This window comes from Rattus norvegicus, chromosome 16 (assembly GCF_036323735.1).
Source record: "Rattus norvegicus strain BN/NHsdMcwi chromosome 16, GRCr8, whole genome shotgun sequence".
Taxonomy (NCBI): Eukaryota; Metazoa; Chordata; class Mammalia; order Rodentia; family Muridae; genus Rattus; species Rattus norvegicus.
Genome location: NC_086034.1, coordinates 85783516 through 85806169, shown reverse-complemented (window position 1 = coordinate 85806169; position 22654 = coordinate 85783516). Strand labels below are relative to the sequence as shown.

At 45.4% G+C, this 22654-nt stretch overlaps 1 protein-coding gene across 4 annotated transcripts in view; it reads left to right on the top strand.

The window, feature by feature from the left end:
- Positions 1-22654, top strand: part of Myo16 (myosin XVI) — a 480110-nt gene that overhangs the window by 260368 nt on the left and 197088 nt on the right. For all 4 annotated transcript variants that reach the window (XM_017599990.3, XM_039094188.2, XM_008771384.4 and 1 more), the window contains 4 exons: positions 9059-9170; positions 11781-11898; positions 12643-12714; positions 15240-15381. In XM_017599990.3, the coding sequence (XP_017455479.1) occupies positions 9059-9170; positions 11781-11898; positions 12643-12714; positions 15240-15381 (444 nt within the window). The remainder of the gene's footprint in view (positions 1-9058; positions 9171-11780; positions 11899-12642; positions 12715-15239; positions 15382-22654) is intronic.

Here is a 22654-nt window from a genome sequence, read left to right as displayed (position 1 = left end):
ACACACACCTCAGCTGTTCCTTTGCAGAGTCTCCTCCAGGCATGGATTCAGAGGCCAGGCGATGCATCCTCTTGCTGGTGCTAAGTAACTATGAAGTTCAAATTATCTTAAAATTTACATGCCATATGGTGTTACTTCGGTTACAGCAAATACATCCTCTTTAATTCAAAGCAAACTGATTTTATTTTGCTCAATTGACTGGATTTTATTAAATACATAGAGGCTGATTTAGTTTTGCATTCACACAATAAGCTATCTTTGTGGATTCCTTGGCACAAATATAGCCCATTGTGAATTTGTAGTAAACGCAGCCCAACACTTGCACAGAGCCCTTGGGACCCCATGTCTGCCTTCCCCAGCCTGCTCAGCAGGTGGACTCTTCTGGACGCTTCTGATTAGAGATGCATTTTTCAATCCTTTACTTACTGTTTCAAGTGGTAACTCTATTATCTGGGTATTTTTACTCTGGCTTGTGTAATACAATTATTACAAAGAATGCATTTACCCAAAGCACTTGCATGACTTTAAGTTCACTTCCTGTAAACAGGTTTTTTTTTTTTTCCACCCAGTGCTGAAGAATCCCTGGGCTTACAAAGCCTTCAGAGAATGAGACAGGTGAGACAATGCATTTGCAGACCAGAGAGGGTCTGACGCGTCCCGGCTGAAATGCACTTAGCTTCTGCTCAAGCCGGAGTCATCTGAACATGTCCCAGCACATCAGAGTCTAAATAAACCAAGAAACGCTTTAAATATTGGTCTGCCCTCTCAGACTTTAATCATCCCTGCTATCTAATACATAATGCATCACCATGGCACGTAACTGTATGCATTCTGCGCCTGCCTCACGTCCGCTGTCTTGGCTCTCCTTTCCCGCTGGCCTGCTTTCTATATGTAGGTGTTATGCACCTCACTCTCCTTTGGGTCCATACAGCTCTTGGTCCATACAGAAGCAATTCCTGTTGTCTCAACTGACGCCTTATCAATCTTGATCAGCAGTGCGTATCAAAGGCAAGGGATGGTGCCTCCGATGAACTTTCAGTTCTCAGCTTTTCTATGTAGATCTTCTCCCGTTCCCTTGAGAATGGCAGACTATGAGCCTTAGCTGTATTCTAGAAGGGTCACCCTCCTTTTGTTTTAAAGTCTCCACGTTATTGAGTGATGGGGACCCTGCTTTGCTCATGGTTCACCGGCCTAGGAAACTTGACTGCTCAACATTCAGCATCTCCATGTTGAGTGGATAATTTGACAAACACTCACATTCCTGTGGTCATAAGCCTATTCACAGCATGGGTGGCTGCGGGGATGGGGGTTCCGATGCAAAGATGAATGACCCAGTACATGGTGCCATTACAGACACTGTGCTTCTAGGAGGAGCTGATGGTCCAGGGTTAAATGGCACTGTTGACAGCTGTTGAGTACAGGCCTGTCAGGGTGGCATGGATCTGGATAGAATATATTAAATGAGAAATGACACCATTGCCCATCATTAAGTCTTATCATTCTCATCTGGTTCATCATGAGATGAACGAGTCAGTATCCTGTTAATACGGCATGAGCAGCATTGTGTGTGTGTGTGTGTGTGTGTGTGTGTGTGTGTGTGCTGTTGTTGTGCGTGTTGTATGTGTGTGTGTCGTATGCATGCGTTGTGTATTTTATGTGTATGTTGTGTGTTATGTGTATTGTGTATGTGTTGTGTGTTTGTGGTATGTATGTTGTGTGCATTGTGTGTGTGGTGTGTTGTATTCCTGTGTTGTATGTGTTGTGTGCATGCGTCATGTGTGCTTTGTGTGTGTGTTATGTTGTGCTGTTTTAGTGTGTGTGTGTGTGTGTGTGCTGTGTGTCTGTGTATGTGTTATGTGTTTGGTGTGTATGGCATATACTTGTATGCATGTTCATGTTTGTACACGCACACACATAGAAGCCAAAGTCCATGTCAAATATCTATTGCTCCCAGCCTTTTTATTGAGTCAGGGTCTCTCACTGGATCTGGAGCTTAGCCACTGTCCAGACTGTGATTCCTCCTAGCTTTGCCTCCCTGGTATTAGGATTGCAGGTGCATGATTCCACATCTGGACTTTTGCTGGGCACTGGTGCCCCTAACTCCAGGCCTCCTGGTCGAATAGCAAGCACTTTACTAACTGGGCCATTGTCTTTCCACTCCCACAGCTCATCATCCAGATTTTAAAAGCCATGCACTGCCTGGTTTCCTGAAGTGGGCATTGTCTTATATGGGTGAATGCGTGGTTGATGGCCCAGAATGGAGATTTCATGTAAGCAAGAAGGTTTCCCATGAGGAGAAAAGTTGGAGTTGTGAAGGACATTCAAGGCAGTAGGAATAACGGGTGCTAGCAAATCTACTGGGCAGAGTTCTGAGCCAGATTAATTCAAACAGAGTGGAGCATAGAGTGGTCTCCACCATGGCTGCTGTCAACCAAACTTGGTTTCCATGATGCCCCCCTCTGGACACATCTGGATACCTTTCTTTGAGCAATCTTGTAATGAGAATGATCATCCAACACCCTCCCCTTTTCCCAAGACTGGGTTTCTCTGTGTAGCCCTGGCCACCCTGAAACTCTCCATGGTAGACCAGGCTGGCCTCAAACTTTGAGATCCATCTACCCCTGCCCACTGAGTGCTGGGATTAGATGCATTAGCCACCATACCCAATTCCCATCCAACTTACTCCTAAGCCCATCTTCCTAAGGACATTGTCTCTTGGTGTCCCAGAGGGAAGCAAGCACAATGGGACCTTTTCATTTTGACTTGAAAACTGGACGTTGTTGTTCATTTGTGACCGTGAGCTGTCATCTTCATGGAAGCTGACGTTTGCTGGCCATCATTGGTTTGATGCTTTAGCTATAGAGAGTGATGAGAAGGAGAGGAAGATGAGACCCAAAGGCTCTAACTCTAGGGCTATGGAGACGTCCAGAGTCCAGAGGACCAAGAATCTACTGGTTCATCTCTAAGGAAACATTTGATGTTCCACACTTGAAGACCTTGATATTTAGTGTGCATCTGAGATTAATCACAATTTTCATTTTTTATTTTGTTAACATCTTAATAGCTGTGATTGTCAAAGAAGATTATCAAATAACTTCCTAAAGAAGAGTAATTCCAAATTCTGTAATTCTAAATGTGCATTGCCATGCTCCCCTTCCCTCCCCTCCCCTCTCCTCTAGTCTGCCTAAGAGAGAAGACCTTCTCACCTGAAAGCTCACTCTATGTCCAGAGACAAATTATTGGGAGTGTTATTTGATATTGGGGTGTCCTTCATCATTTTGTGAAGGCATTTTGTGAATGTAGGCAGAACTACAGCTAAGTGGTTCGAAACATCTTAGAACAAAGAAAACAATATGTAATTTCCTTTATCCTAGAGCTTGGAGTCCTCCTGGTGAGTTTTGCTTTAGACTTTCTTGGCACTGGTTTTATTTCAAAAGTGGTTATCGTAACATGACACATGAATGCTATTGTAGAGGGAATGTGTTTGTGTTGAAAATATATAGCTCTCAAATAGTCATATGAGGAAGTCAAGCAGGCATATCTGATAAAAGACACGGAGAAGGTGTTAACAGAACAGGAAGTTCCAAGCTAAGCCCCTCCCTCCTACCTCTCCTCATAGATAGGGTTACAGCAAGGATGTGAGTGGGAGGGTGTGTTAGGATCATGGAGGGAAGCATGTGTGGGTGAGAGTGTGTGTGCTTTTGACACCCATGTGCCAGGCGATGACCCCACACTCATGTGCATATGGGAATGACTAACCAAATTCAATGGGTTAATATGAGGGTAGGAGAGGAGGCAGGGAGGGAGGGAGAGAACAAAGTCAGGAGGGATAGGTGTTGGGGGCAAAGAGAGAGTTGAAGAGAGGATGTAGCTTATGAAATTATATTTAGAAGAAAATAAAAGAATGTTTGTCTTAGGTGATTCTTCTGGTAACCAAGTTTACCTAAGAAGGTTCTGCCTTTATCTACTCTTGCTACAGTTTCCTGTTATATAACAGGCACCTGTGTCTTCTCACAGACAGAGCATTTAGTCAGTAGGGGATGACTTGATATTAATCAACAAAAAACTTTATTCCTTTATCTCTGGATGGATACAACCTGTAGTAATATTAGATATTAACTGTGTAATATATAATCATGTATAAATATGTATTACATATACATTATATGTACATCAGATATATTACATATTTAATTATATACTTATATATGAATATAAGTACATATAATATAATATATAAATACAACATATATAATTCTTAATTAAGTATATATAATTATATAATATACAATTGTATAATAATATTATATGTGTGTGTATGGGGTTTATTTGAATAGCTTAGCAGCTGTGGTCCACATAATTCTACAATAGCTGGGTGTGAGCAGGAAGTCCAAGCATCTAGTAGTTATTCAGTCCACATGGATGGATCTTTTCAGCTAATCTTCTGTATATGCTGAACCCCAGTGAAGGCTCCAATGCCAGTGAGGGCATGGATATGGTCACAAGGCAAGGACAACCAGGCAAAGAGCAAAAGCTTCCTTCTCCTATGTCCTTACATACTCTATAATATAATCCTATATAATAAGTATACAGGCTTCCAGCAGAAGGTGTAGCCCAGATCATGAAGGAGTATATAGCCTTTAAATTACATTCTCCATCCCTGTGGGGGAAAGTAGCATCTAGAATGTTCTCCTGACCCACCAGTCTTGAAACATAAAGGCTTTCGGCAAGGGGATAGCTTTAATATCCTGATGTGGCTCTGCACGGTGTTATATGTGAATTTAAAAAGGAGGTGACAATATAGACTGTTCCTGCCGTAGAAGCGTAATTGTCACTTGTGAGTGATAGAGAAGACACTGAACCCTGAGCAGGAAGGTTAGAGCTCTGGGGACTGTGGCACCATTGATTAGTGAGTTAAGCTAGAGACCAGTCCTGATCCAGACGTGATTACTGAGGGTGCATGGAGCTGCTGTGCTGGGGAGCAGGTGAAGTCTGTCAAGCGTTGGGGTTAACTACAGGGAAGCCCAAGCCTGAACCTACGTCATCCCCTTAAAGGTAGCAGAATCTGCTGCGGGCGGGTACTGTCATGTGACTCACATAATCTGCATCTGGGGAAATAACTATTTAAAAAGCTGTGCTTGCCCCCTTTCCCTTCTGTTTGAGAGAAAGATAAAACAGTGGCAGAACGTACTCTACCTTATGGGACTGTCCCAGAAAGTCCCTACAGTATTGGGGTCCGTTGTCTACTTAACTGTTGTCAGTTGTTATCATTGGTTGACATGTTGACTGATTCCCCCTCCCACAACCCACCCCACCCCACCTACCCAGGAAACCCTCACGTATGTGGAAAGCACGATCGCCCCACAGTCACCGTGAGACAGAACTGGGAGCTTTCTATTGACTGTGGTTTTCTGGATGCTCCCTCCACATCGAGAGAGTAAAGGGGGGATTAACTGTTCCTTAGAATCAAGTCTCCTTGGAGATTCTCAGTTTCAATACTTTCCCAGACATATTTTACAATATTTCTGTGCCTTTGTGTGTGGTCTCATGATGAGAGATGTCAATGGGAAAATTACTACCTTTAATAAATAAAATATAAACGTGTAATTTTTTATCACCAGCTACCTCATCATGAGGCACAGTCTGCTGGGAATTATGAAATACTTTTCTTGGTTATCATTCTGGATACTACAGCAAACCCGAGTATCCTTCAGTTTTGGATAGGAACATTATATTCATATTCATTGGCTGATTATTTTCTTGAGACAGGATCTTATGTAGTTCAGGCTAGCCTCTCACTCCTTACTTACCCCAGGCTAGACTTAAGTCTTGAATGCTCTGGTTAGTTTTAAAGTACTGGAATTCTGTGTGTGCTACCACACCCTAATGTTTGTTGTTTATACTTAAGTTTTATCAACTAAGTGTTGACCCCACAACCTGTATGCACAAAGTAAATGTCCATCACTAAACTGCAGCCTAGGTCTTTTCCTTTATTATTTCCTTTATTTTAAGGCAGAGTGTCATTAAGTTGTCCAGAGTCACTTCATACCAGCTATATAGTGCAACCCAAAATCCTCCTGTTACTTCCTCTTAGTGTCATAGGATTCAGGCATGCAAGGAGCCACTTTACCTGCATTTTTTGTCTATGTGTCTGTCTGCCTGTCAATCATCTATGTGTATAATATCTATTATCTATCTATAGTCTATCATGTGTCATCTACCTATTATCTATTTCTTCTATCTATAATAGTCCATATATTGCTCTTTTATCATTCATCTGTCTGTCTGCCATCCATTTACCATCTATCTATCTGTCTACTTATCCATTTATCCATCTATCTATATATTTATCTACCTATCTATCCATTCATCTAGCTACATATCTATCTCTGTATCTATCATCTATCCATAAATCTGTCTGTCTATCTATCTATTTATATATCTATCATCTATTATCTTTATATCTATCTATACATCTCTGTATCTATATATCTGTGTATCTATCATCTATTTATCTATCATTCATCCATCTATCTGTACATCTATCTATCATCCATCAATTTTCTTTTATCAGTCCATCTTCCATCTATTACCTATCTATCATCTATTATCTATTTATGCATCTATTTATCTATCATCTAACTATTATGTATCTATATATCTACTATCTATGTATCTATGCATCTATCAATCATCTATGTATCTATGTATCTTTGTATCTATCTATATATCTATGTAAGTATGTATATATCTATCTATTTATGTATCTATGTATCTATCTATTATTTATCTCTCTCTATCTATGTATCTATATATCCATGTATCCATGATCCATGTATCTATGTATCTATCTATCTCTCTATCTATATACTATATATCTATGTATCTATATGTATCTATGTATCCATGCATCCATGTATGTATGTACATATGTATCTATCTATCTATCTATCTATCTATCTATCTATCTATTTATCTATCTATCTTTCAGTCTATCTTTCTACCTACCTGCCTGTCTTCAACCCCCATCTCCTTTCACATCCCTTTCTGGTATCTTCGTGCATGTGTAGGATGCACACAGTGCTTGTCCCCTCAGTTGCCCTGCTTTACACTTTACAATTTTATACTTCCTCTCATACGCAGGCAGTGTCTACAGAGAGAAGATGGCCTCATACATTTACAGCCACCTCTATTGTGAGCTCATTCCCTTAAGTAATTCTGCACAGGGAAGTTTTCCTGTTACCCTTCCTAGTCATTTTGAGTTCTAGATTCTTGTTTTTAATTATGTTTTATTAAGTTATTTATTTACTTTGCATCCCGATCACAGCTTCCCCTCCCTCTCTCCTCCCAGTACACACCACATCCACCACACTTTCCTTCTCCTTGGAAAAGGGGAGGTCTCTCATGGATATCAACCAGCCTTGGCTATCAAGCTGTAGCAAGATTAGGTGCATCTTCTTCTAATGAGGCTAAACAAGCTCCAGATTCTTATAGCTGCCATTTCTCTGGCTCTGACTTAAACCTTAACAGTTTATTTTAAATTTGGCATGATTGATACAAACATGAAGCTTTTACCAAAAGATACCTCCTTGATAATGATCCCCTGTCGATAGACCAGATCCACCACCCTGAGGACACTGACACCAGATACAAAGCTTCCTAACTGATTCCTCTCAAACCAACCCCTTCCCTGCCCAGCCCAGTCTATCCTCTCTGCCTGCTCATCCCCTGCCCAGCCTTAACCTGACTTCTGTCTGCACCTAAACTTCCACCTTGTCTTAGCCAGGGTTTCTACTCCTGCACAAAACATCATGACCAAGAAGCAAGTTGGGGAGGAAAGGGTTTATTCAGCTTACACTTCCACATTGCTGTTCATCACCAAAGGAAGTCAGGACTGGAACTCACACAGGGCAGGAACTTGGAAGCAGGAGCTGGTGCAGAGGCCATGGAGGGATGTCACTTACTGTATTGCTTCCCCTGCCTTGTTCAAGCTTGCTTTTTTTATAGAACCCAGGGCTACCAGCCCAGGGAAGACACCACCACAATGGGCTGGGCTCTCTCCCTTGATCACTAATTGAGAAACTGCCTTACAGCTGGGTCTCATGGAGGCATCTCCTCAAGGGAGGCTCCTTTCTCAAGTTGACACATAGAACCAGACAGTACACTCTTCCTTCAGTCACTTTATCACATGAACCCCTGACTGATGCCCCTCTTCTGCTTCTAGTCCCCCAGGGGTTCTCTCCTCCTGCTGAACAGGAGTCCTAGCTCCCCCTCGTACCTCGGCAATCTTTGTTTTGCTCATCTGTGTATCTCTTGTACACCATGTGTGAGTAATCTTGTGTTACTTCATACATGTTGCTGCAAGTTCCTGGGGCGTGGGCATTATTTGTAAACTAGGTCCATTCTTACTTAGCTGTTGGCTTTCCTAAGGGCCTCGCCCCTCCACAGTGTTCCCTCCTGGTGCCTACCTGCTTCCTCCATGCTTAGTCATATCAGAGGCTCTGCTTGCACACTGTGCTGTTGCCGCTCTCCTCTTGTCTCTGCCTTGGGTACCTAACATGTCCCTGATGAGTTTCCTGAAGGACCTTTGTCCTGTCATGTCCTCAGCCTTTTGGTATGCCTGCAACATTCAATAGTCGGTGCCTTGGTGTTTGTAAAGCAAAGGGAATCAATCAGCAACCTTAAAATTAAATGCTACTGGCAAGCAGGGATAATACATTAGTATACATTAAGCATCTTTCATGCAAATGTGACTTGCAATGTCTTTTCGGCACCTGCTAGCTTCCTGTGTTCATAGCATGCTGATGACCGTCTCCCCTCACAAGGAAGGGTTCAGATAAGGTGAGTCCCGTGTCTGCAGTGTGATGATATTCTGGTACTAGAATAACTGTCTGCTTTCCTGAAACATCATGTGCTCCTGAATAACTTTGTAAACACCTGGGGACACACCGTCCAGGTGATTTCCACTATGACAGAGATCAGGTATCGATGAGGTAACCTTTTACCACCAGCATTTGACTCCAAGCCAAGCCATAATACCACATATTTATCCTAACAGGTACGTGAGCCAAGGCATGCGGGAAGATGTGTCCACAGCAGAGCGTTCTCTGAACAAGGAGAGACTTGCAGATCTGAAACATGCTCTGAATGTAATTGGCTTCAGCGCCTTGGTGAGTCCCCTTATCAGGGCTTGACATAGAAAACCAGCCTCCACCAGTCTAGACAGTCATTTGTCCCAAACCACTTCCTGAACCTCAGAGTAGCCCATGGGTTGTTGCCAGCTCTGACAATGTTTCAACAGAGAACAGTTTCCATATGGCCTCCTGGTGATGACTGTCCAGTGTGGGCAGGAGACAAATGAACAGAATAAAAGGGTGTAGATATGGAGAAGGCAGAGAGTCTAGATATGTAACAAGGCATTGATGTTATCTCTCTCTCTCTCTCTCTCTCTTTTTTTTTTGCTTATTTATTTCTTCTTGGTTTCCTTTTTTCTTTCTTTTTTGTTTCTTTTTTGTTTCATTCTTTCTCTCTTAGTTTCTTTTTTCTTTCTTTCTTTCTTGTTTTCCTTTTTTCTTTCTTTCTTTCTATTTCTTTCTTTGTTTCTTTAATATGCACGGGTATTGTGCTTGCACCAGTGCCTGTGGATGACAGAAGAGGGTATAGGGTTCCTTGGAACTAGAGTTACACACGGTTTATAAGCTACCTCGTGGATACTGGGATTCAAACACAGGTCCTCTCCAAGAGCACCCACACTCCAAAACACTGAACCAGCTTTTCAGACCCACCATTTTCAATAGAAATAGAAAAATCTTCCTTTCGCATATATATCTAGAACAGACAAAATAATTATGTTGTCCAAACCACGAGGCAACTGGCCAGTCTGGAAAAACTGTACTGTTAAAATGATCACCCTCCAAACTATTACTTTACGTAAGTATCTTGTTTAACAGGCTAGAGAGTGTATGGGAAGTTCTAGCCCACTGCTGTGCCAGAGCAATTTCTAAGATACCAGAGAGGCCTATGGTTAATCTAGGCTGTCTAGGATTGTTAACCTTCTCTGGATGTTGTGCACTTAACATGTGACAAAGAAGGCTAAGAAAGTAACCTTTTATATCTTAAAATATTAATTCAAATTTAAATAGCCACATGGTTAGAGGTTACTGCTCTGCACAGATCTGGTCCTGAGAATTAGACATGAGTGGTTAAGTCCCCGAGGATGTTCTTAGATGTCATTTCTGTTTTCCTGATGTGTTATCTTCACTCCCTCAATATGGAACTATTTTAGATTATGGCCAAGTCCTCAGGAACAATTAGCAAGAGGTCACTGGTGATCCTGGCATGCCCACAGCTCTTGATAGCAGATGTAATCTGAAGTACAAGGTCCTTTTCTTTTCTTAGAAGGGTGTGTGTCACAATTGCCTGCTGTCTTGGGCAACAGGAGCATGAGGGGCTAGAGGAAGTACATAGGACAAACAAAACGGTTCACCCTAAGTGGATTCTCTGAGACACTTTGTTCAGCGGGGCCCCACACCTTTTAAAGCATGGGTTCCACTGTAAGAATCAGTCTGACGATGTCTTGTTCTTTTGGACCTGATTTTTCAATTTCTATATGTCTGTCTTTTTCTGGCCCAGACCACCGGCATGCTCTGTATAAGCTTCTGTGATGTCTCTTTTCTTATCCTCATGCCCTAACCTGGAGTTTCTAGATCCTGTAGGGAACAGGAAGGCAGACAGGAGCAGGATATTATTTTACCAAAATATCATTCACTTGGAAACATCTTTGAAGTTCCACAATTGATCCTCAAAGGCAGGACAAGCAAAAACACGCCTGCTGACTGGCATAGCCGATCAAGACAGCAGTGCATTTACACAAATGGCCAATGTCCATCCCTTCATCACAAGCCTTTAAAGCCATGGGAGGAACAAAAATTATTCCACTTTGGAGTGGTGGCCTTAGTCCATGACAATTCAAAGAACAGTATTTCAAGATCTTCAGAGCAAAATCTGCAAGGGCTTGTGGTTCTTAGATCAAAACCTTCCAGGGCTCATGGTTCCTTGAGACTGCTCCGCAGAGGACCCTCCATCTCTGCACCCTGTCCATAGCAGCAGGCAAGCTGACAAGGCAGGAAAACACCACTGCACCCCTGCAGACAGAGGCGGGGCCCCAGGTCTCCTTCCACAGCAAGTTTTCCTCTGATTCAGTTTCACCGAGCGTGGGTTGTACTTAACTTTCAAAGCTGTCTCCCTCACTGAATCATAAAACCCCCCGAGGGCAGCACAGGACCTCCTTGCCTGTGCAGAGGTGACCACCTTGCAGATTCCAGTGGGGAGTGCTGCCATCTGCTATTACAGGCCGTTATACCTAGGAATTACTTGAGCTCAGGGACTCCAGGTGCTCACTTTAAAGATGACAAAGTGACAGTTCCCATCTTCAGGTCCTACTCCGCCCTCAGTTCCAGGCATCTAGACCACTCCCCCTTCCTGTTCTCTGCACCCATGTGCAAGAACAGCTTGGGACAGCAGGGTGTTTACTGTCAGAGCTCGGACTACAATCACTAATAATTTTTTGGAATAATGACTTTTCAGAACACACTGATTCATACATATCAGAGCAGCAATTTAGGGCAACTCGCATGGACGGAGTTGAGATGTGATTCTGAGCAGTTTTGCCAACCTCCCACTGTGGGTCTGAAGAGTGGCAAACCCACCCCCAAGACTGCTCCTGGCTGCTTGGAGCTGCCACCTCTGAATTATTTTGTCCGTTCTCCTTAAACACTTAGGAGGTGGAGAACCTGTTCGCTATCCTGTCGGCGATCTTACACATCGGAGACATCCAGTTCACCGCGCTGACGGAAGCTGACTCGGCCTTTGTCTCTGACCTCCAGCTTCTGGAACAAGGTCAGTGGAGCACCACCCTGATGGGAAACGTCGCAGGGCTGCAGTTTCACAGGGCTGCCACTAGATGGAGACACAGCACAAAGTCAGGCCAGCTGCAACAAACACTGGCTGGGTGTGAGGTCCTGGGGGGAGGGGAGAACCTCTTTCTTTTCTCCAAAGAGGGTTGTCTGACAAATGTGCTCTCCTGGTCCTGTTCTGCACAGCACACTGACAGCACAGGGGTGTCAGCATATACTTCAGCTCATGAGACATGATCTGAATATTCTGTGCCCCTCCCCTCCCCACAGTATTTGGAGAGGAGTCATTGGCTAAACATTATATTCATTATATTTAAATATACCGCGTTCAAAAGCTCTCTCTTCTTCGATATTGCCTTCATAGTCACACCTAGCTTTTAAAAATATCCTCAAACCACCTCATGTTTTCAATAAATAGCCTATTTTCACCTGTTTCAAAGTTATTTTAATTTGGGGGAAAAAAAAGAAAACAAAAAACAAGCCTGCACTATCTCTGAAAGGGGTTAAGGGGGAAATGTGTCCTTACTGAATCCAGACAGACAGGAGATCCCACCAGCGTCTGGAGTACTAAGGCGTTTCTCTAGACGAGTTTAACACAGAGAGCAGAAGTTGCCTTCTCCTTTTTGATGCGTCCACATGACGTGTGTACACAAATGAACACACAGGGCAGCGTTCCTCGCGTCGAAACCCACAGTGCTTTCACATTTACGGCCTGTTTTACTTTCAGTGGCAGACATGTTGCAAGTGTCGACAGATGAGCTGGCATCCGCCCTAACAACTGATATTCAGTATTTTAAAGGTAAATCCTTGTGCAATCTGACTTTTACCTTTGTACAGTCCCTGGGCTTCTTTCAAGTGGGGAAATTAAACGCAGCCTTGCCTGTCTCCACACGGGGAAACTGTTTGCATGGATTGACCGCCAGAGGAAGGCACTGGGCCTGTTTGGTCCCTGCGACTGTATGGGAACTCTGCCACGCTCCCTGGGGAGCGTTCTGAGTAACCAGCCCCCTTCCCAATCAACCTGTCAGTTCAGAAAAACAAAGCCATCAATCTAAGACGATGTATTCTCATAAAACATGGACCTTTGTAGGGGTGAGGCAGCCTTCTCTCTGCCTTTCCTGCTCAGAATGGGGGCTGTCCTTTATTTGGTGTTTATGAGGGGGTGGCATGGAGCCCAGTGCTCCGAATGTTGTCATTTTTGATCTCAAGAATAGTCAGGAGGTGGGCGTAACTGTTACTCTCCTCAGGGTGGAAAGTCGTCAGCTAAAAGGGGTTAATCACCATAGATGCCAAGCCACTGGTAAAGAGGCTGTCTACCTTCACAGGGCAGCTTCCAGCTCGCTCTGTACACCTACTCCCTGCGCCACTGGTGCATGGCCATGGTCAGTACACCGGAGACTGGCTCTCCTGTGTGTGCTTTAGTTATTCACTGAAAATTCGGGATCGATGCCCTTCTTCAACCTTCCTCTTCATAGATGTGAGGGCTAGCCACCCCCCAGCATTCTGCACTGAACTTACCAACTGCCTCATGGTTCTGGCTTACAGGGATTTGGGTGCTTGGCTAATGACCCTGATTGCTTAGAACCCCCCTTCCACACTAGTCAACATACTGAGTCTTCCCATGATCCACCCAGCTGTCCACCAGGTTCTGCTGGCTCCCCTTACTCCTCTCCCTTCTCAACCAAGTAGGTCGGATCTCTCTGGTCCCTCAAAGGGCTTCCTTCCTCACTGCCCTGTGTTTCCTGTCCAGCATCACAACAGCAACCTCTCTTGGCGTTTTCATCTGTACTTCGCTCATTTTCCCCTCTTTCCGTGGGAATGAAATGGAGATGTGCTTCTCACCTGTGGGCAGCAGTCTTTCAAAGACATCAATTTTCTTAGAGAAAGCTCCTCCCCGTAGAACAGACTTCCAGGCCCCCTTTCACGGCCATTCTTAGTTAGCCAACGTCCTGATCCACACCTCTGCTCCCAGCTACATCAAGCACCTGATGTTCTCAAGCTGCAGGATCCTCTGTTGTGTCTTTTGAAGACGTGTTGTCTTAGTCAGGGTTCTATTGCAGTAACAAAATACCGTGACAAAAGCAAGTTGGGGTGGAAATGGTTTATTCAGCTTATACTTCCAGATCACAACCCATCATTGAAGGCAGTCAGGACAGGAACTCAAATGGGTCAGGAACCTGGAGCAGGAGCTGATGCAGAGGCCTGGAGGGTGCTGCTTACTGGTTTGCTCTCATGGCTTGCTCAGCCTGCTTTCTTAGCCAACCCAGGCTCACAACCCCAGGAATAGCACCACCAACCATGGGCAGGCCCCTCCCCCATTGATCAGTAATAGACAAAATGCCTTACAGCAGCTGGACCTCATGGAGGCATTTCCTCAACTGAGGCTTCTTTTCTCCGATGACTCTAGCTTGTGTCAAGTTGATACGCAAAACCAATAAGTACACATGTTAAATCTGCTGGTCACTTACCGTCCGGTTCCCTCAGCTCATGCCACCCTCCCTCCTCTCACCATGTTGCCCATTCTTCAGAGCTCCTCAGCCACTTGAACCTGGAACTTTGGTGGTAGCATCTCCTGGAAGGCTGCATTTGCCCCTGCCTTCATGAGTTGTACCACAGCACGGTCTTGACCTTGCTCTTTCAAGGTAGTGAAGTTCTATCTTGTCTCAGTGGTGGCTCCTCTCTCTTTCCTATCTCTCCAGCCATCTGGGGGACTCTCCTATCCCTGCCACTTGCTCAAGCCTGAGACTTAGGGACACACGCTGCTGGCCAAGGCCGCGGATGAGGATTCGTGACCCAGCATTCATACACTGTCTCCTCCAGCAGTACAGCAGTGGATCCACCTGTGCCCCAGGCCGCTCTAACTCTCCATCCTGGATCCCTTCACTGACCTTTCATTCTGGAGTTTCTCTTCTCTCAGGATCCCTGTCACTGCATTTGAGAATGATGGGGGCTTCCTCCTGAAGTGACCACTCTCACCCCCTAGACCCATGGGCGCACTCTGATTGATTTGGCCATTTCTTTCCAGACAGGCAAGTGTTCAAATGCCCTGGGCCAGTTCAGTGCCCAGCCAGTGAGCTGTCATCAGAAAGCTCACTCACAGGACCCTGAGGTAGCTCTTTAACTGAGAGGAAAAGGCTCAGTTGTGGAGAGGCACAGTGGTGTGCACAGAAGTCCTAGTAAGAAGTCAAGGCACCGCCTTTCAGCACCATTTTAAACAGTTTTGGATGTGTGTGGATGTGAGAGCGAATAGGACATAGACAGTTGTGTTGGCTTCTAATGAGGGGGCTGTTGTCCTCACGCCTCCTCTTCCTTTCGCTGTTCCAGGAGATGTGATAATACGTCGACACACCACCCAGATCGCTGCATTTTACCGAGACCTCCTGGCCAAGTCGCTGTACAGCCGATTGTTTGGTTTTCTGATAAACACTGTGAATTGCTGCCTCCAGAGTCAAGATGAATATAAAAGGTAGGAACGGCAGATGCTTGCACCTATGTTACCGTACCACACATAACTCAGGGCGTCTGGACAGTGTGCCCTCGGTAATCCTGTCACACACCACCCAGTCGCTGTTGCAATGTCACCCGTTCAGTCACACACAACTCAGGACTACAGGTGCTGGCCCCTGGGTTATCCAGCTGCATGCAATTCCGGTGCTGTGGATGGTAGTCCAAGTGTTACTCTGCTACACACACCAAAGCCTCACCCTGGAGAGATGCTTTACATTGTAGCATTGCCCGGGGTTAGGCTTCATTCATACTTCATTTTAGCAAGTTAACCTCACTGGAAGGCATTAGTAATTATGCTTTAGAAATATAAGCCCCACCCCGCCTTCCCACCCACCAGCATTGATGGATGAATCAAACTGCCTCTCATGCATAGATATGCAAATGTGTTCTCTCTGGAATGAAGGTATAGATGTGGCCTTTTGTGCATGAGAAGAATAGAAATTTCATGACTCTAGGAACAAGACAGTCTAAGAATATCTAAAGCTCAGGGGTTGGTGAAAGCCCACGTGCCTCTTTCAGAACCGGTTTGATGATGTGCATAATTTCCGCCTTGAGATTCCTTACCTACTTCATGGGTTATTTGACAACGGGTCTCCGTGGTAATCCTCTTGGCTCATACCCTTAATCATCTCTAAGCAGTAGCTTTTCAGGACTATTTGATCATCTAAAAGTTATAGATTCCCATGGCGTTTTGTCAATGAGAACCGCCGATATTATTCCTGTTACTGGTAATGACCTTGAACAGACATCTGAAAGGAAGATCACGCTCAGAAGTCTTTGCAGGCATGCTTGACTTCCAATGAAACTTTGAGCATTTTTCTGTTGTCCTAGAATTCTTTACTGAATCCATGGATTAAGCCATTTCTTGGAAAATCTTAAAGTGAACATCAATCAATGGGGAAGTTCTGAGATGAGTATAGGAATTTCAGGCTTTGAACTAAGGGATATTAAAGTTCTTTAAATGTACTGTGCAAAAATCTCTGTACTCAACAGTGCATGTGTTCAACACCTCCTGGGAAGTTTAGGGTGGCTCATGTGCTTTAGCAGAAACACACTCACTCTCTCTCTCTCTCTCTCTCCTTTTCTGGTGTGATGAGGTCTTTATGGGCCCTAGCTCTTGCTTCTCTGGTGTGATGAGGGCTTCAGCTTCTCTCTCTCTCTCTCTCTCTCTCTCTCTCTCTCTCTCTCTCTCTCTCTCTCTCCCTCCCCCCTCCCCCCTCTCCCCCTCCCCCCTCCCCCCCTCTCCCCCTCCCCCCTCCCCCCTCTCCCCCCTCCCCCTCTCCCCTTCCCTCTGCTCCCCATCTCTGGTGTGATGAGGGCTTCAGCTTCTCTCTCTTTCTCTCTCTCCCCCTCCCCCCTCTCCCCCTCTCCCCCTCTCCCCCTCTCCCCCTCTCCCCCTCTCCCCCTCTCCCCCTCTCCCCCTCTCCCCTTCCCTCTGCTCCCCATCTCTGGTGTGATGAGGGCTTCAGCTTCTCTCTCTCTCCCCCTCCCCCTCCCCCCTCTCCCCCTCTCCCCCTCTCCCCCTCTCCCCTTCTCCTCCTCTCCCCTCTCCCCCTCTCCCCTTCCCTCTACTCCCCATCTCTGGTGTGATGAGGGCTTCAGCTTCTCTCTCTCTCTCTCTCTCTCTCTCTCTCTCTCTCTCTCTCCCCCTCTCCCCCTCTCCCCCTCTCCCCCTCTCCCCCTCTCCCCTTCCCTCTGCTCCCCATCTCTGGTGTGATGAGGGCCTCAGCCTGGCTCACACTCCATCTCTCTGCCTCTCTCTCTCTTTGTCCCTCTCTGTCTCTCTGTCTCTGTCTCTGTCTCTTTCTTTCTCTCTCTCCCTCTCTCCCCCTCTGTCCCTCTGCCTGCCTCCCCCCACCACCACGTCTCTGGTGTGATGAGGGCCTCAGCCTGGCGCTCTCTCTCTCTCTCTCTCTCTCTCTCTCTCTCTCTCTCTGTCTCTTTGTCTCTCTATGTGTCTCTCTGTTTCTCTGTCTCTCTCTCCCTCTCTCTCCCTCTCTCTCTCTCTCTCTCTCCCTCTCTTCCTCTGCCACAGTGTAATGAGGGCCTCAGTCTGGTGTTCATTCTCTCTCTCTCTCTCTCTCTCTCTCTCTCTCTCTCTCTCTCTCTCTCTCTCGTGATCAGGGCCCCCGTCTCCTGCATCTCTGGTTACTAGTTGATCTATGGCCCTCCATCTTCCCAGCCCTTACCCTCGCTGTGGTGCAATACCTAAGAGAAGGAGCTTAAGTTACGAAGGGTTTACTTTTGTTTCTGGGTCGGAAGAGCTACAGCCTGACATGCTGAGGGTGGGAGCAGCTTAGCCCAGCAAGTCAGTGAGCCACAAAGCAGAGGAAGAGGAATACCAGGGTCAAGCTGGTTTTCTCCCTTTTACTTTTAATTTGGACCAGGATGCTAGTCTCACCAACTTCCCACCAAAGATGTGCCGCGGTAATGTCCCTATGCGGTTCTTACCACAGTCAAGTTGACAATAGAGAGGAGATGTCAGCTTGTAACTGACAATTATTCACAGCTGATGCCTGTGGGCCAATCTTACCAAATTAACCTTGTAGAAAAATAGTAGCGACCTTGCTCACATGGATCTTGATCAATTAATGTTTAATTACTGCATACACCTGGAGACTTCTAGAAAATTTCCACTTGACATTTGAATCCTGCAGAGTTCTTGAGTTTTTATGATTGGAAATACTTGGATATGTTAAAGAGAGGAGCGTGGCTTCCATTGCAGTGGCCGTCTTGCCTGATGTATCAGAATAGAAAGATGGGAGGAAGGCAGCTTTGGCCTTTGAATTTCCTTGTAAGGGACTATCTGAGGAAAGTATTCATGGAGGATGGGAAAAGAATCATGATTTATAAGTATGTGCTCCACCTCTAAGAGACATCAGCATCTCCTTGGAATCATTAATTTTTTTCCCAAGAGCCACCGAAGTTGGGTTTAAATCCTCTAGCAATGCAAGGGAAACTTGTATCTGTAGTATTTCAAACTCTTAGAAATTCTTGGAACATTCGTATGCTAAAGGTCTGCTTCTTAATTAGAAATGTTGGGGGGTGTTTTCATAACCTTACAAATACCTTTCGGTATTTACCAGTTCCCATTTATTCTAAAGTATTATAGTTGTGCGGAAGATGATAACTTTGCAGCTCTGAGAACCGAGAGGGTAAAGTTAGCAAGCACACTGAAAGGCTGGGATGTTGCCACACTCTGTTTGGTTGTGAACATTTCAAGCGGGAGTAGATGCTGGCCATCGGTACATTGAGGGACCATGGAAGGAGCAAGCAAAGTCGAGGCGGATCTGATATCTTCTCTGGGAACCAACCCCTCATTTCAGAAAGTAAAATGGGTCTAGTATGAAAACACAGTTGTGCGTTCCCTTCTTAATTCTGTGAAGACTTATTTCTATGAGGAAGCCTCGTGGTGTCAGGCAGGGGACGGTTCACGATGAGTTAATTAAGAGAAACAGAATGTCCCCATGTTTTCCTGGACAAGCCAGTCTGGAAGATTAATGTGAGCTCTTCCTGGACTCCTGTCTGCTGTGACCTTGACATCTGTGTGGCTTCCTCAGGACACTTAGGCTGTGGTTGAGGCAGGTTGGACACGAAGCACACTGGAGTTGTTTATTAGGCTTACTCCAAGGTGACCCGATGCACCGAGAAAGAGAAAGCCAATAACAGAAGCAATAAGAACAGAGGAACATCTAACAACCACGCTTTGTGTGTCCTTAGATCTTTATTATTCTCAAAGTGTGTGCCCACATGTGACTTTGGGGGTAAAAAAATCCTGTTAAACAGCTAAAAGCTAAAATAACTTATTATATTGTTAAAGGGACAATAACTGAGGTGAAACAAGAGCCTCCCTTCAGTCCTCCCTCCAAGTCTTTCTCTTAAACACACACACACACACACACACACACACACACACACACACACACACACACAGAGTTTTAAACCAGTTTTCAGATGTTAATCCTTTCAGGTGACATAGCTTTTTCTAAGCTATAATTTCTTGGCCGGGAGAGGAGTAGATGATGATGTCACTATTGAAAGCTAGCGGACCCACAGCAGTGTGAGCACAGACTGCTTTCGAGACTACCCCTTGTTCCCCCAGGCTCCTATAAGAGAGTCAGACCCTACCTGTGGACCCCTGCTTCATCTTCTGTCACCCTCACCTCTGGTTCACTGCTGATGGCACCCTGCTTCTAGAGATACTGTTGTCTTTCTTGGCTTGAGATCGGCCATGCAGTAAGGCAAAAGGAGTCAGAATAGCAAGTTATGTGTTAGAGCTCACAGAGTCTGGCTTATCCACCGGGTCCCTGGCTCCTGACACAAGCGGGGCCCACACTGTCCTGAGAGAGCAGCAGTGGCTAGCACCTGATCTCACAGAGCCTGGTAAAGAACAGCTGTGGGCAGTTACAGCCTGTTTCTTAGCCAAATTCTGTTCCTATCAAATACCAGAATATCAGACTATTTATTTGTTCACCGACATCCCCTCCCAGTATCCAGTGGGAGAGAGCAGTGCTGCAGCACTGGAGAGACAGGTGTGTGGTGGACTGTCTGTTAGTGGAAGGCGGCTGGGGACTCCATAACACCCTCAGAAGATACACAGAGTATCACATACAGTCCTTAGATCCAGAGGATAAAGTTCCAGCTGATACAGATGACATAGACCTGGAGCTCCTATTTAGAGCTTTATTTTTCTGTTTTGAAAGCATTCAGACAAACCCGGATGACCACTGGAGGTATAGAAAATACCCTCACGGTTCATTTGTATCTCAGCTACTTTTCTATAGCTCTGATGGACACTGTCACCAGGACAACTTATAAAAGAAATAGTTTATCCTGATTTACAGTTCCAGAGGGTGAACCCACAGCCAGTATGGTAGGCATCAGGCAGGCAGCATGGAGCCATAGATGAGAGCTCAGCTTTTGAGACACAATCAGGAATCAGAGAGAGCCAACTGGGAGTGATATCATTCTTTGAAGCCTCGAAGTTCAACCCAGTGGCTCGCCTTCTCCAACAAGGCCACACCTCCTAATACTTCCCAAACAGTTATACCAACTGGAGACCAAGTATTCAAACATACGAGACTACGGGCCTACAATTTGATCTTAGGGAGGCAATTCCCTCCTCAACTGAGCCAAGGTGACAAGGTGTCAAGGTGGCATAAAGCTGAGACCCTGAGTAGGGCGTCCCACAGCACTGGTGCCTATTTGTGGTGTATGCTCCACGGTGCTTCTCTGTCCCCTGGGAATGGTGAGAAGGGAGGAGAGAGAGGAAGGGCTCAAGGCTTGCTGTGTCAAATGACCAGGGCTTTATCCAGGAGGCCTGAGGTCCCCACCCGGTCTTCTCACTTCTCTCATGTGCTGAGGTTGGTTGCTGGATAGAGAAGAAGCCTGGTGGATGGACATTTGTGGCATTTCTCAAGCTATGCAGTCTCCACTCTACTGCCCACTTATACGTGTTTGAAGATATGTCCGCTTGACCACGTTCTATTGTAGAGAGACACCGTGGCCAAGGCAACTTATAAGAGAAGGCATCTAAGTGGGAGGTTGCTAGTAGTTTCAGAAGGTGAGTCTGTGATCACCACAGCGAGGGAGCTTGGTGATGTACAGGCATGGCAGTGGAGCGGTGGCTGAGAGTTTATATCAGAGAGAGGGAAGAGGGAGAGAGAAGAGAGGGGGAGGGAGAAAGGGGAGAGGGAGACGGAGGGAGAGAAAGAGAGCCTGGCATGGACTTTTAAAACCTGAAAACCCACCTCCAACAATACATTGCCAACAAGGCCATACCTACTCCAACAAGGGTACACTTCCTGATATTTCCTGAACAATTCCACTGAGAACCACTCTTGAGCCTTTGGGGCTCTCCTCATTCAAACTACCACTCCACATGATGACTCAATTAATCATTCCATCTCTCAATCTCATTTCGCTATAGTTTGTGTTTTATACTTGTTATAGTCCAGGAAAGGACACGCTGTCTAACCTTGGTTAGTGAATACAAAGTCAGGAAACCGTAATTTGTAGAGAGCTGATGTGTCTAAGAATGAGGCGGGAATCGTTACTTTACAGTGAACTCTGACCTCTCCCCTTATACTACCTTATAGAGTTGACAATGAAGATTTAAACTCTGAGAGTCCCGACCTATAAAGTTGCCCTTGGGAAAGAGTGAGGCAGGTGGAAGATTGCAGGAGAGTGCAAAAGTAAAAATCTAGACATAAGTACGGGTTTTAAAAAGACAGTCTATACATTCTTTGTTAATCCTTTTGAAAGCACTTAATTCTTAATAAATGGATTTATGTTATTAATTTTTAAATGCCTCATAAAAATAATAAAACACTGGCTGTGCGTTTGCTGGGAGATGGAGGTAGTCTTCTCAGCATTTCTTTCTCCATTTAATGAGAAATATCGTTACTAAAATTAATAGCTTTTGGTATGCCTCCCTTCTCAACTGCCATCTTCTATCCTTTGGTAGGAAAGTCTGAATGGTCCAAACAAGGCACAAAGTAATGTGGAAGGCAGGTGTTCACCTGCAGCCACAAGTTAGCCTGACTAACACTCGGCGTCCATTTTGAATGAGACTGAAGGGACAGACACCTAGAGCTAAAAGCATGGGTCCTTTTCGTTTCCTAATGCAGACCTGGCTCAGTCCTTCCCAGCATTCCTTGGGCTCTCCAGCTGTCCTCTTTTTCACGACATCTGCATAAGATAAACACATTGAAAAGAAACACAGAAGCGCAAGGCTGGAGTGTGTTTTCTGCTCCCCGTTTTTAAACTCCCTGTTGGCTTTGAGACTTAACCACTAAGAGTCTCACTGCTTTGGCTTGCTGAACAATTCCCATGGATGCGGAACCTCACCTGCAAACGACTGCTAAGTCTCTGTCCACACTTCTCTCCGTTGCCAGCTGCAACCTTGTGTGCAGCTTCGGAACGCGTTCAGGACTGCCCTGGACTGGGCTTTCATGGCAGAGCTGCAGTCAGGGCATGAGTCTGCATTTCTCTGACTGAGCAGCAACCCCTCCAGCAAGTGTGCGGGGACAGCTGCACACTGCAGCCTGGAGATCGTCGCAGATGTACGGCATGTTTTAGTCTTATTTCAGACTCACCGTAGATGGTCCCCTCTTATTACGAGGGCATTTTACATTTTCCCTAAAACTGAGATTTTCCCAGCACATCGTAAGTCTGATTGTGTATTAAGGGACTGGAACGATTTCATATTCAATTCAAGTACTCAAGAATCC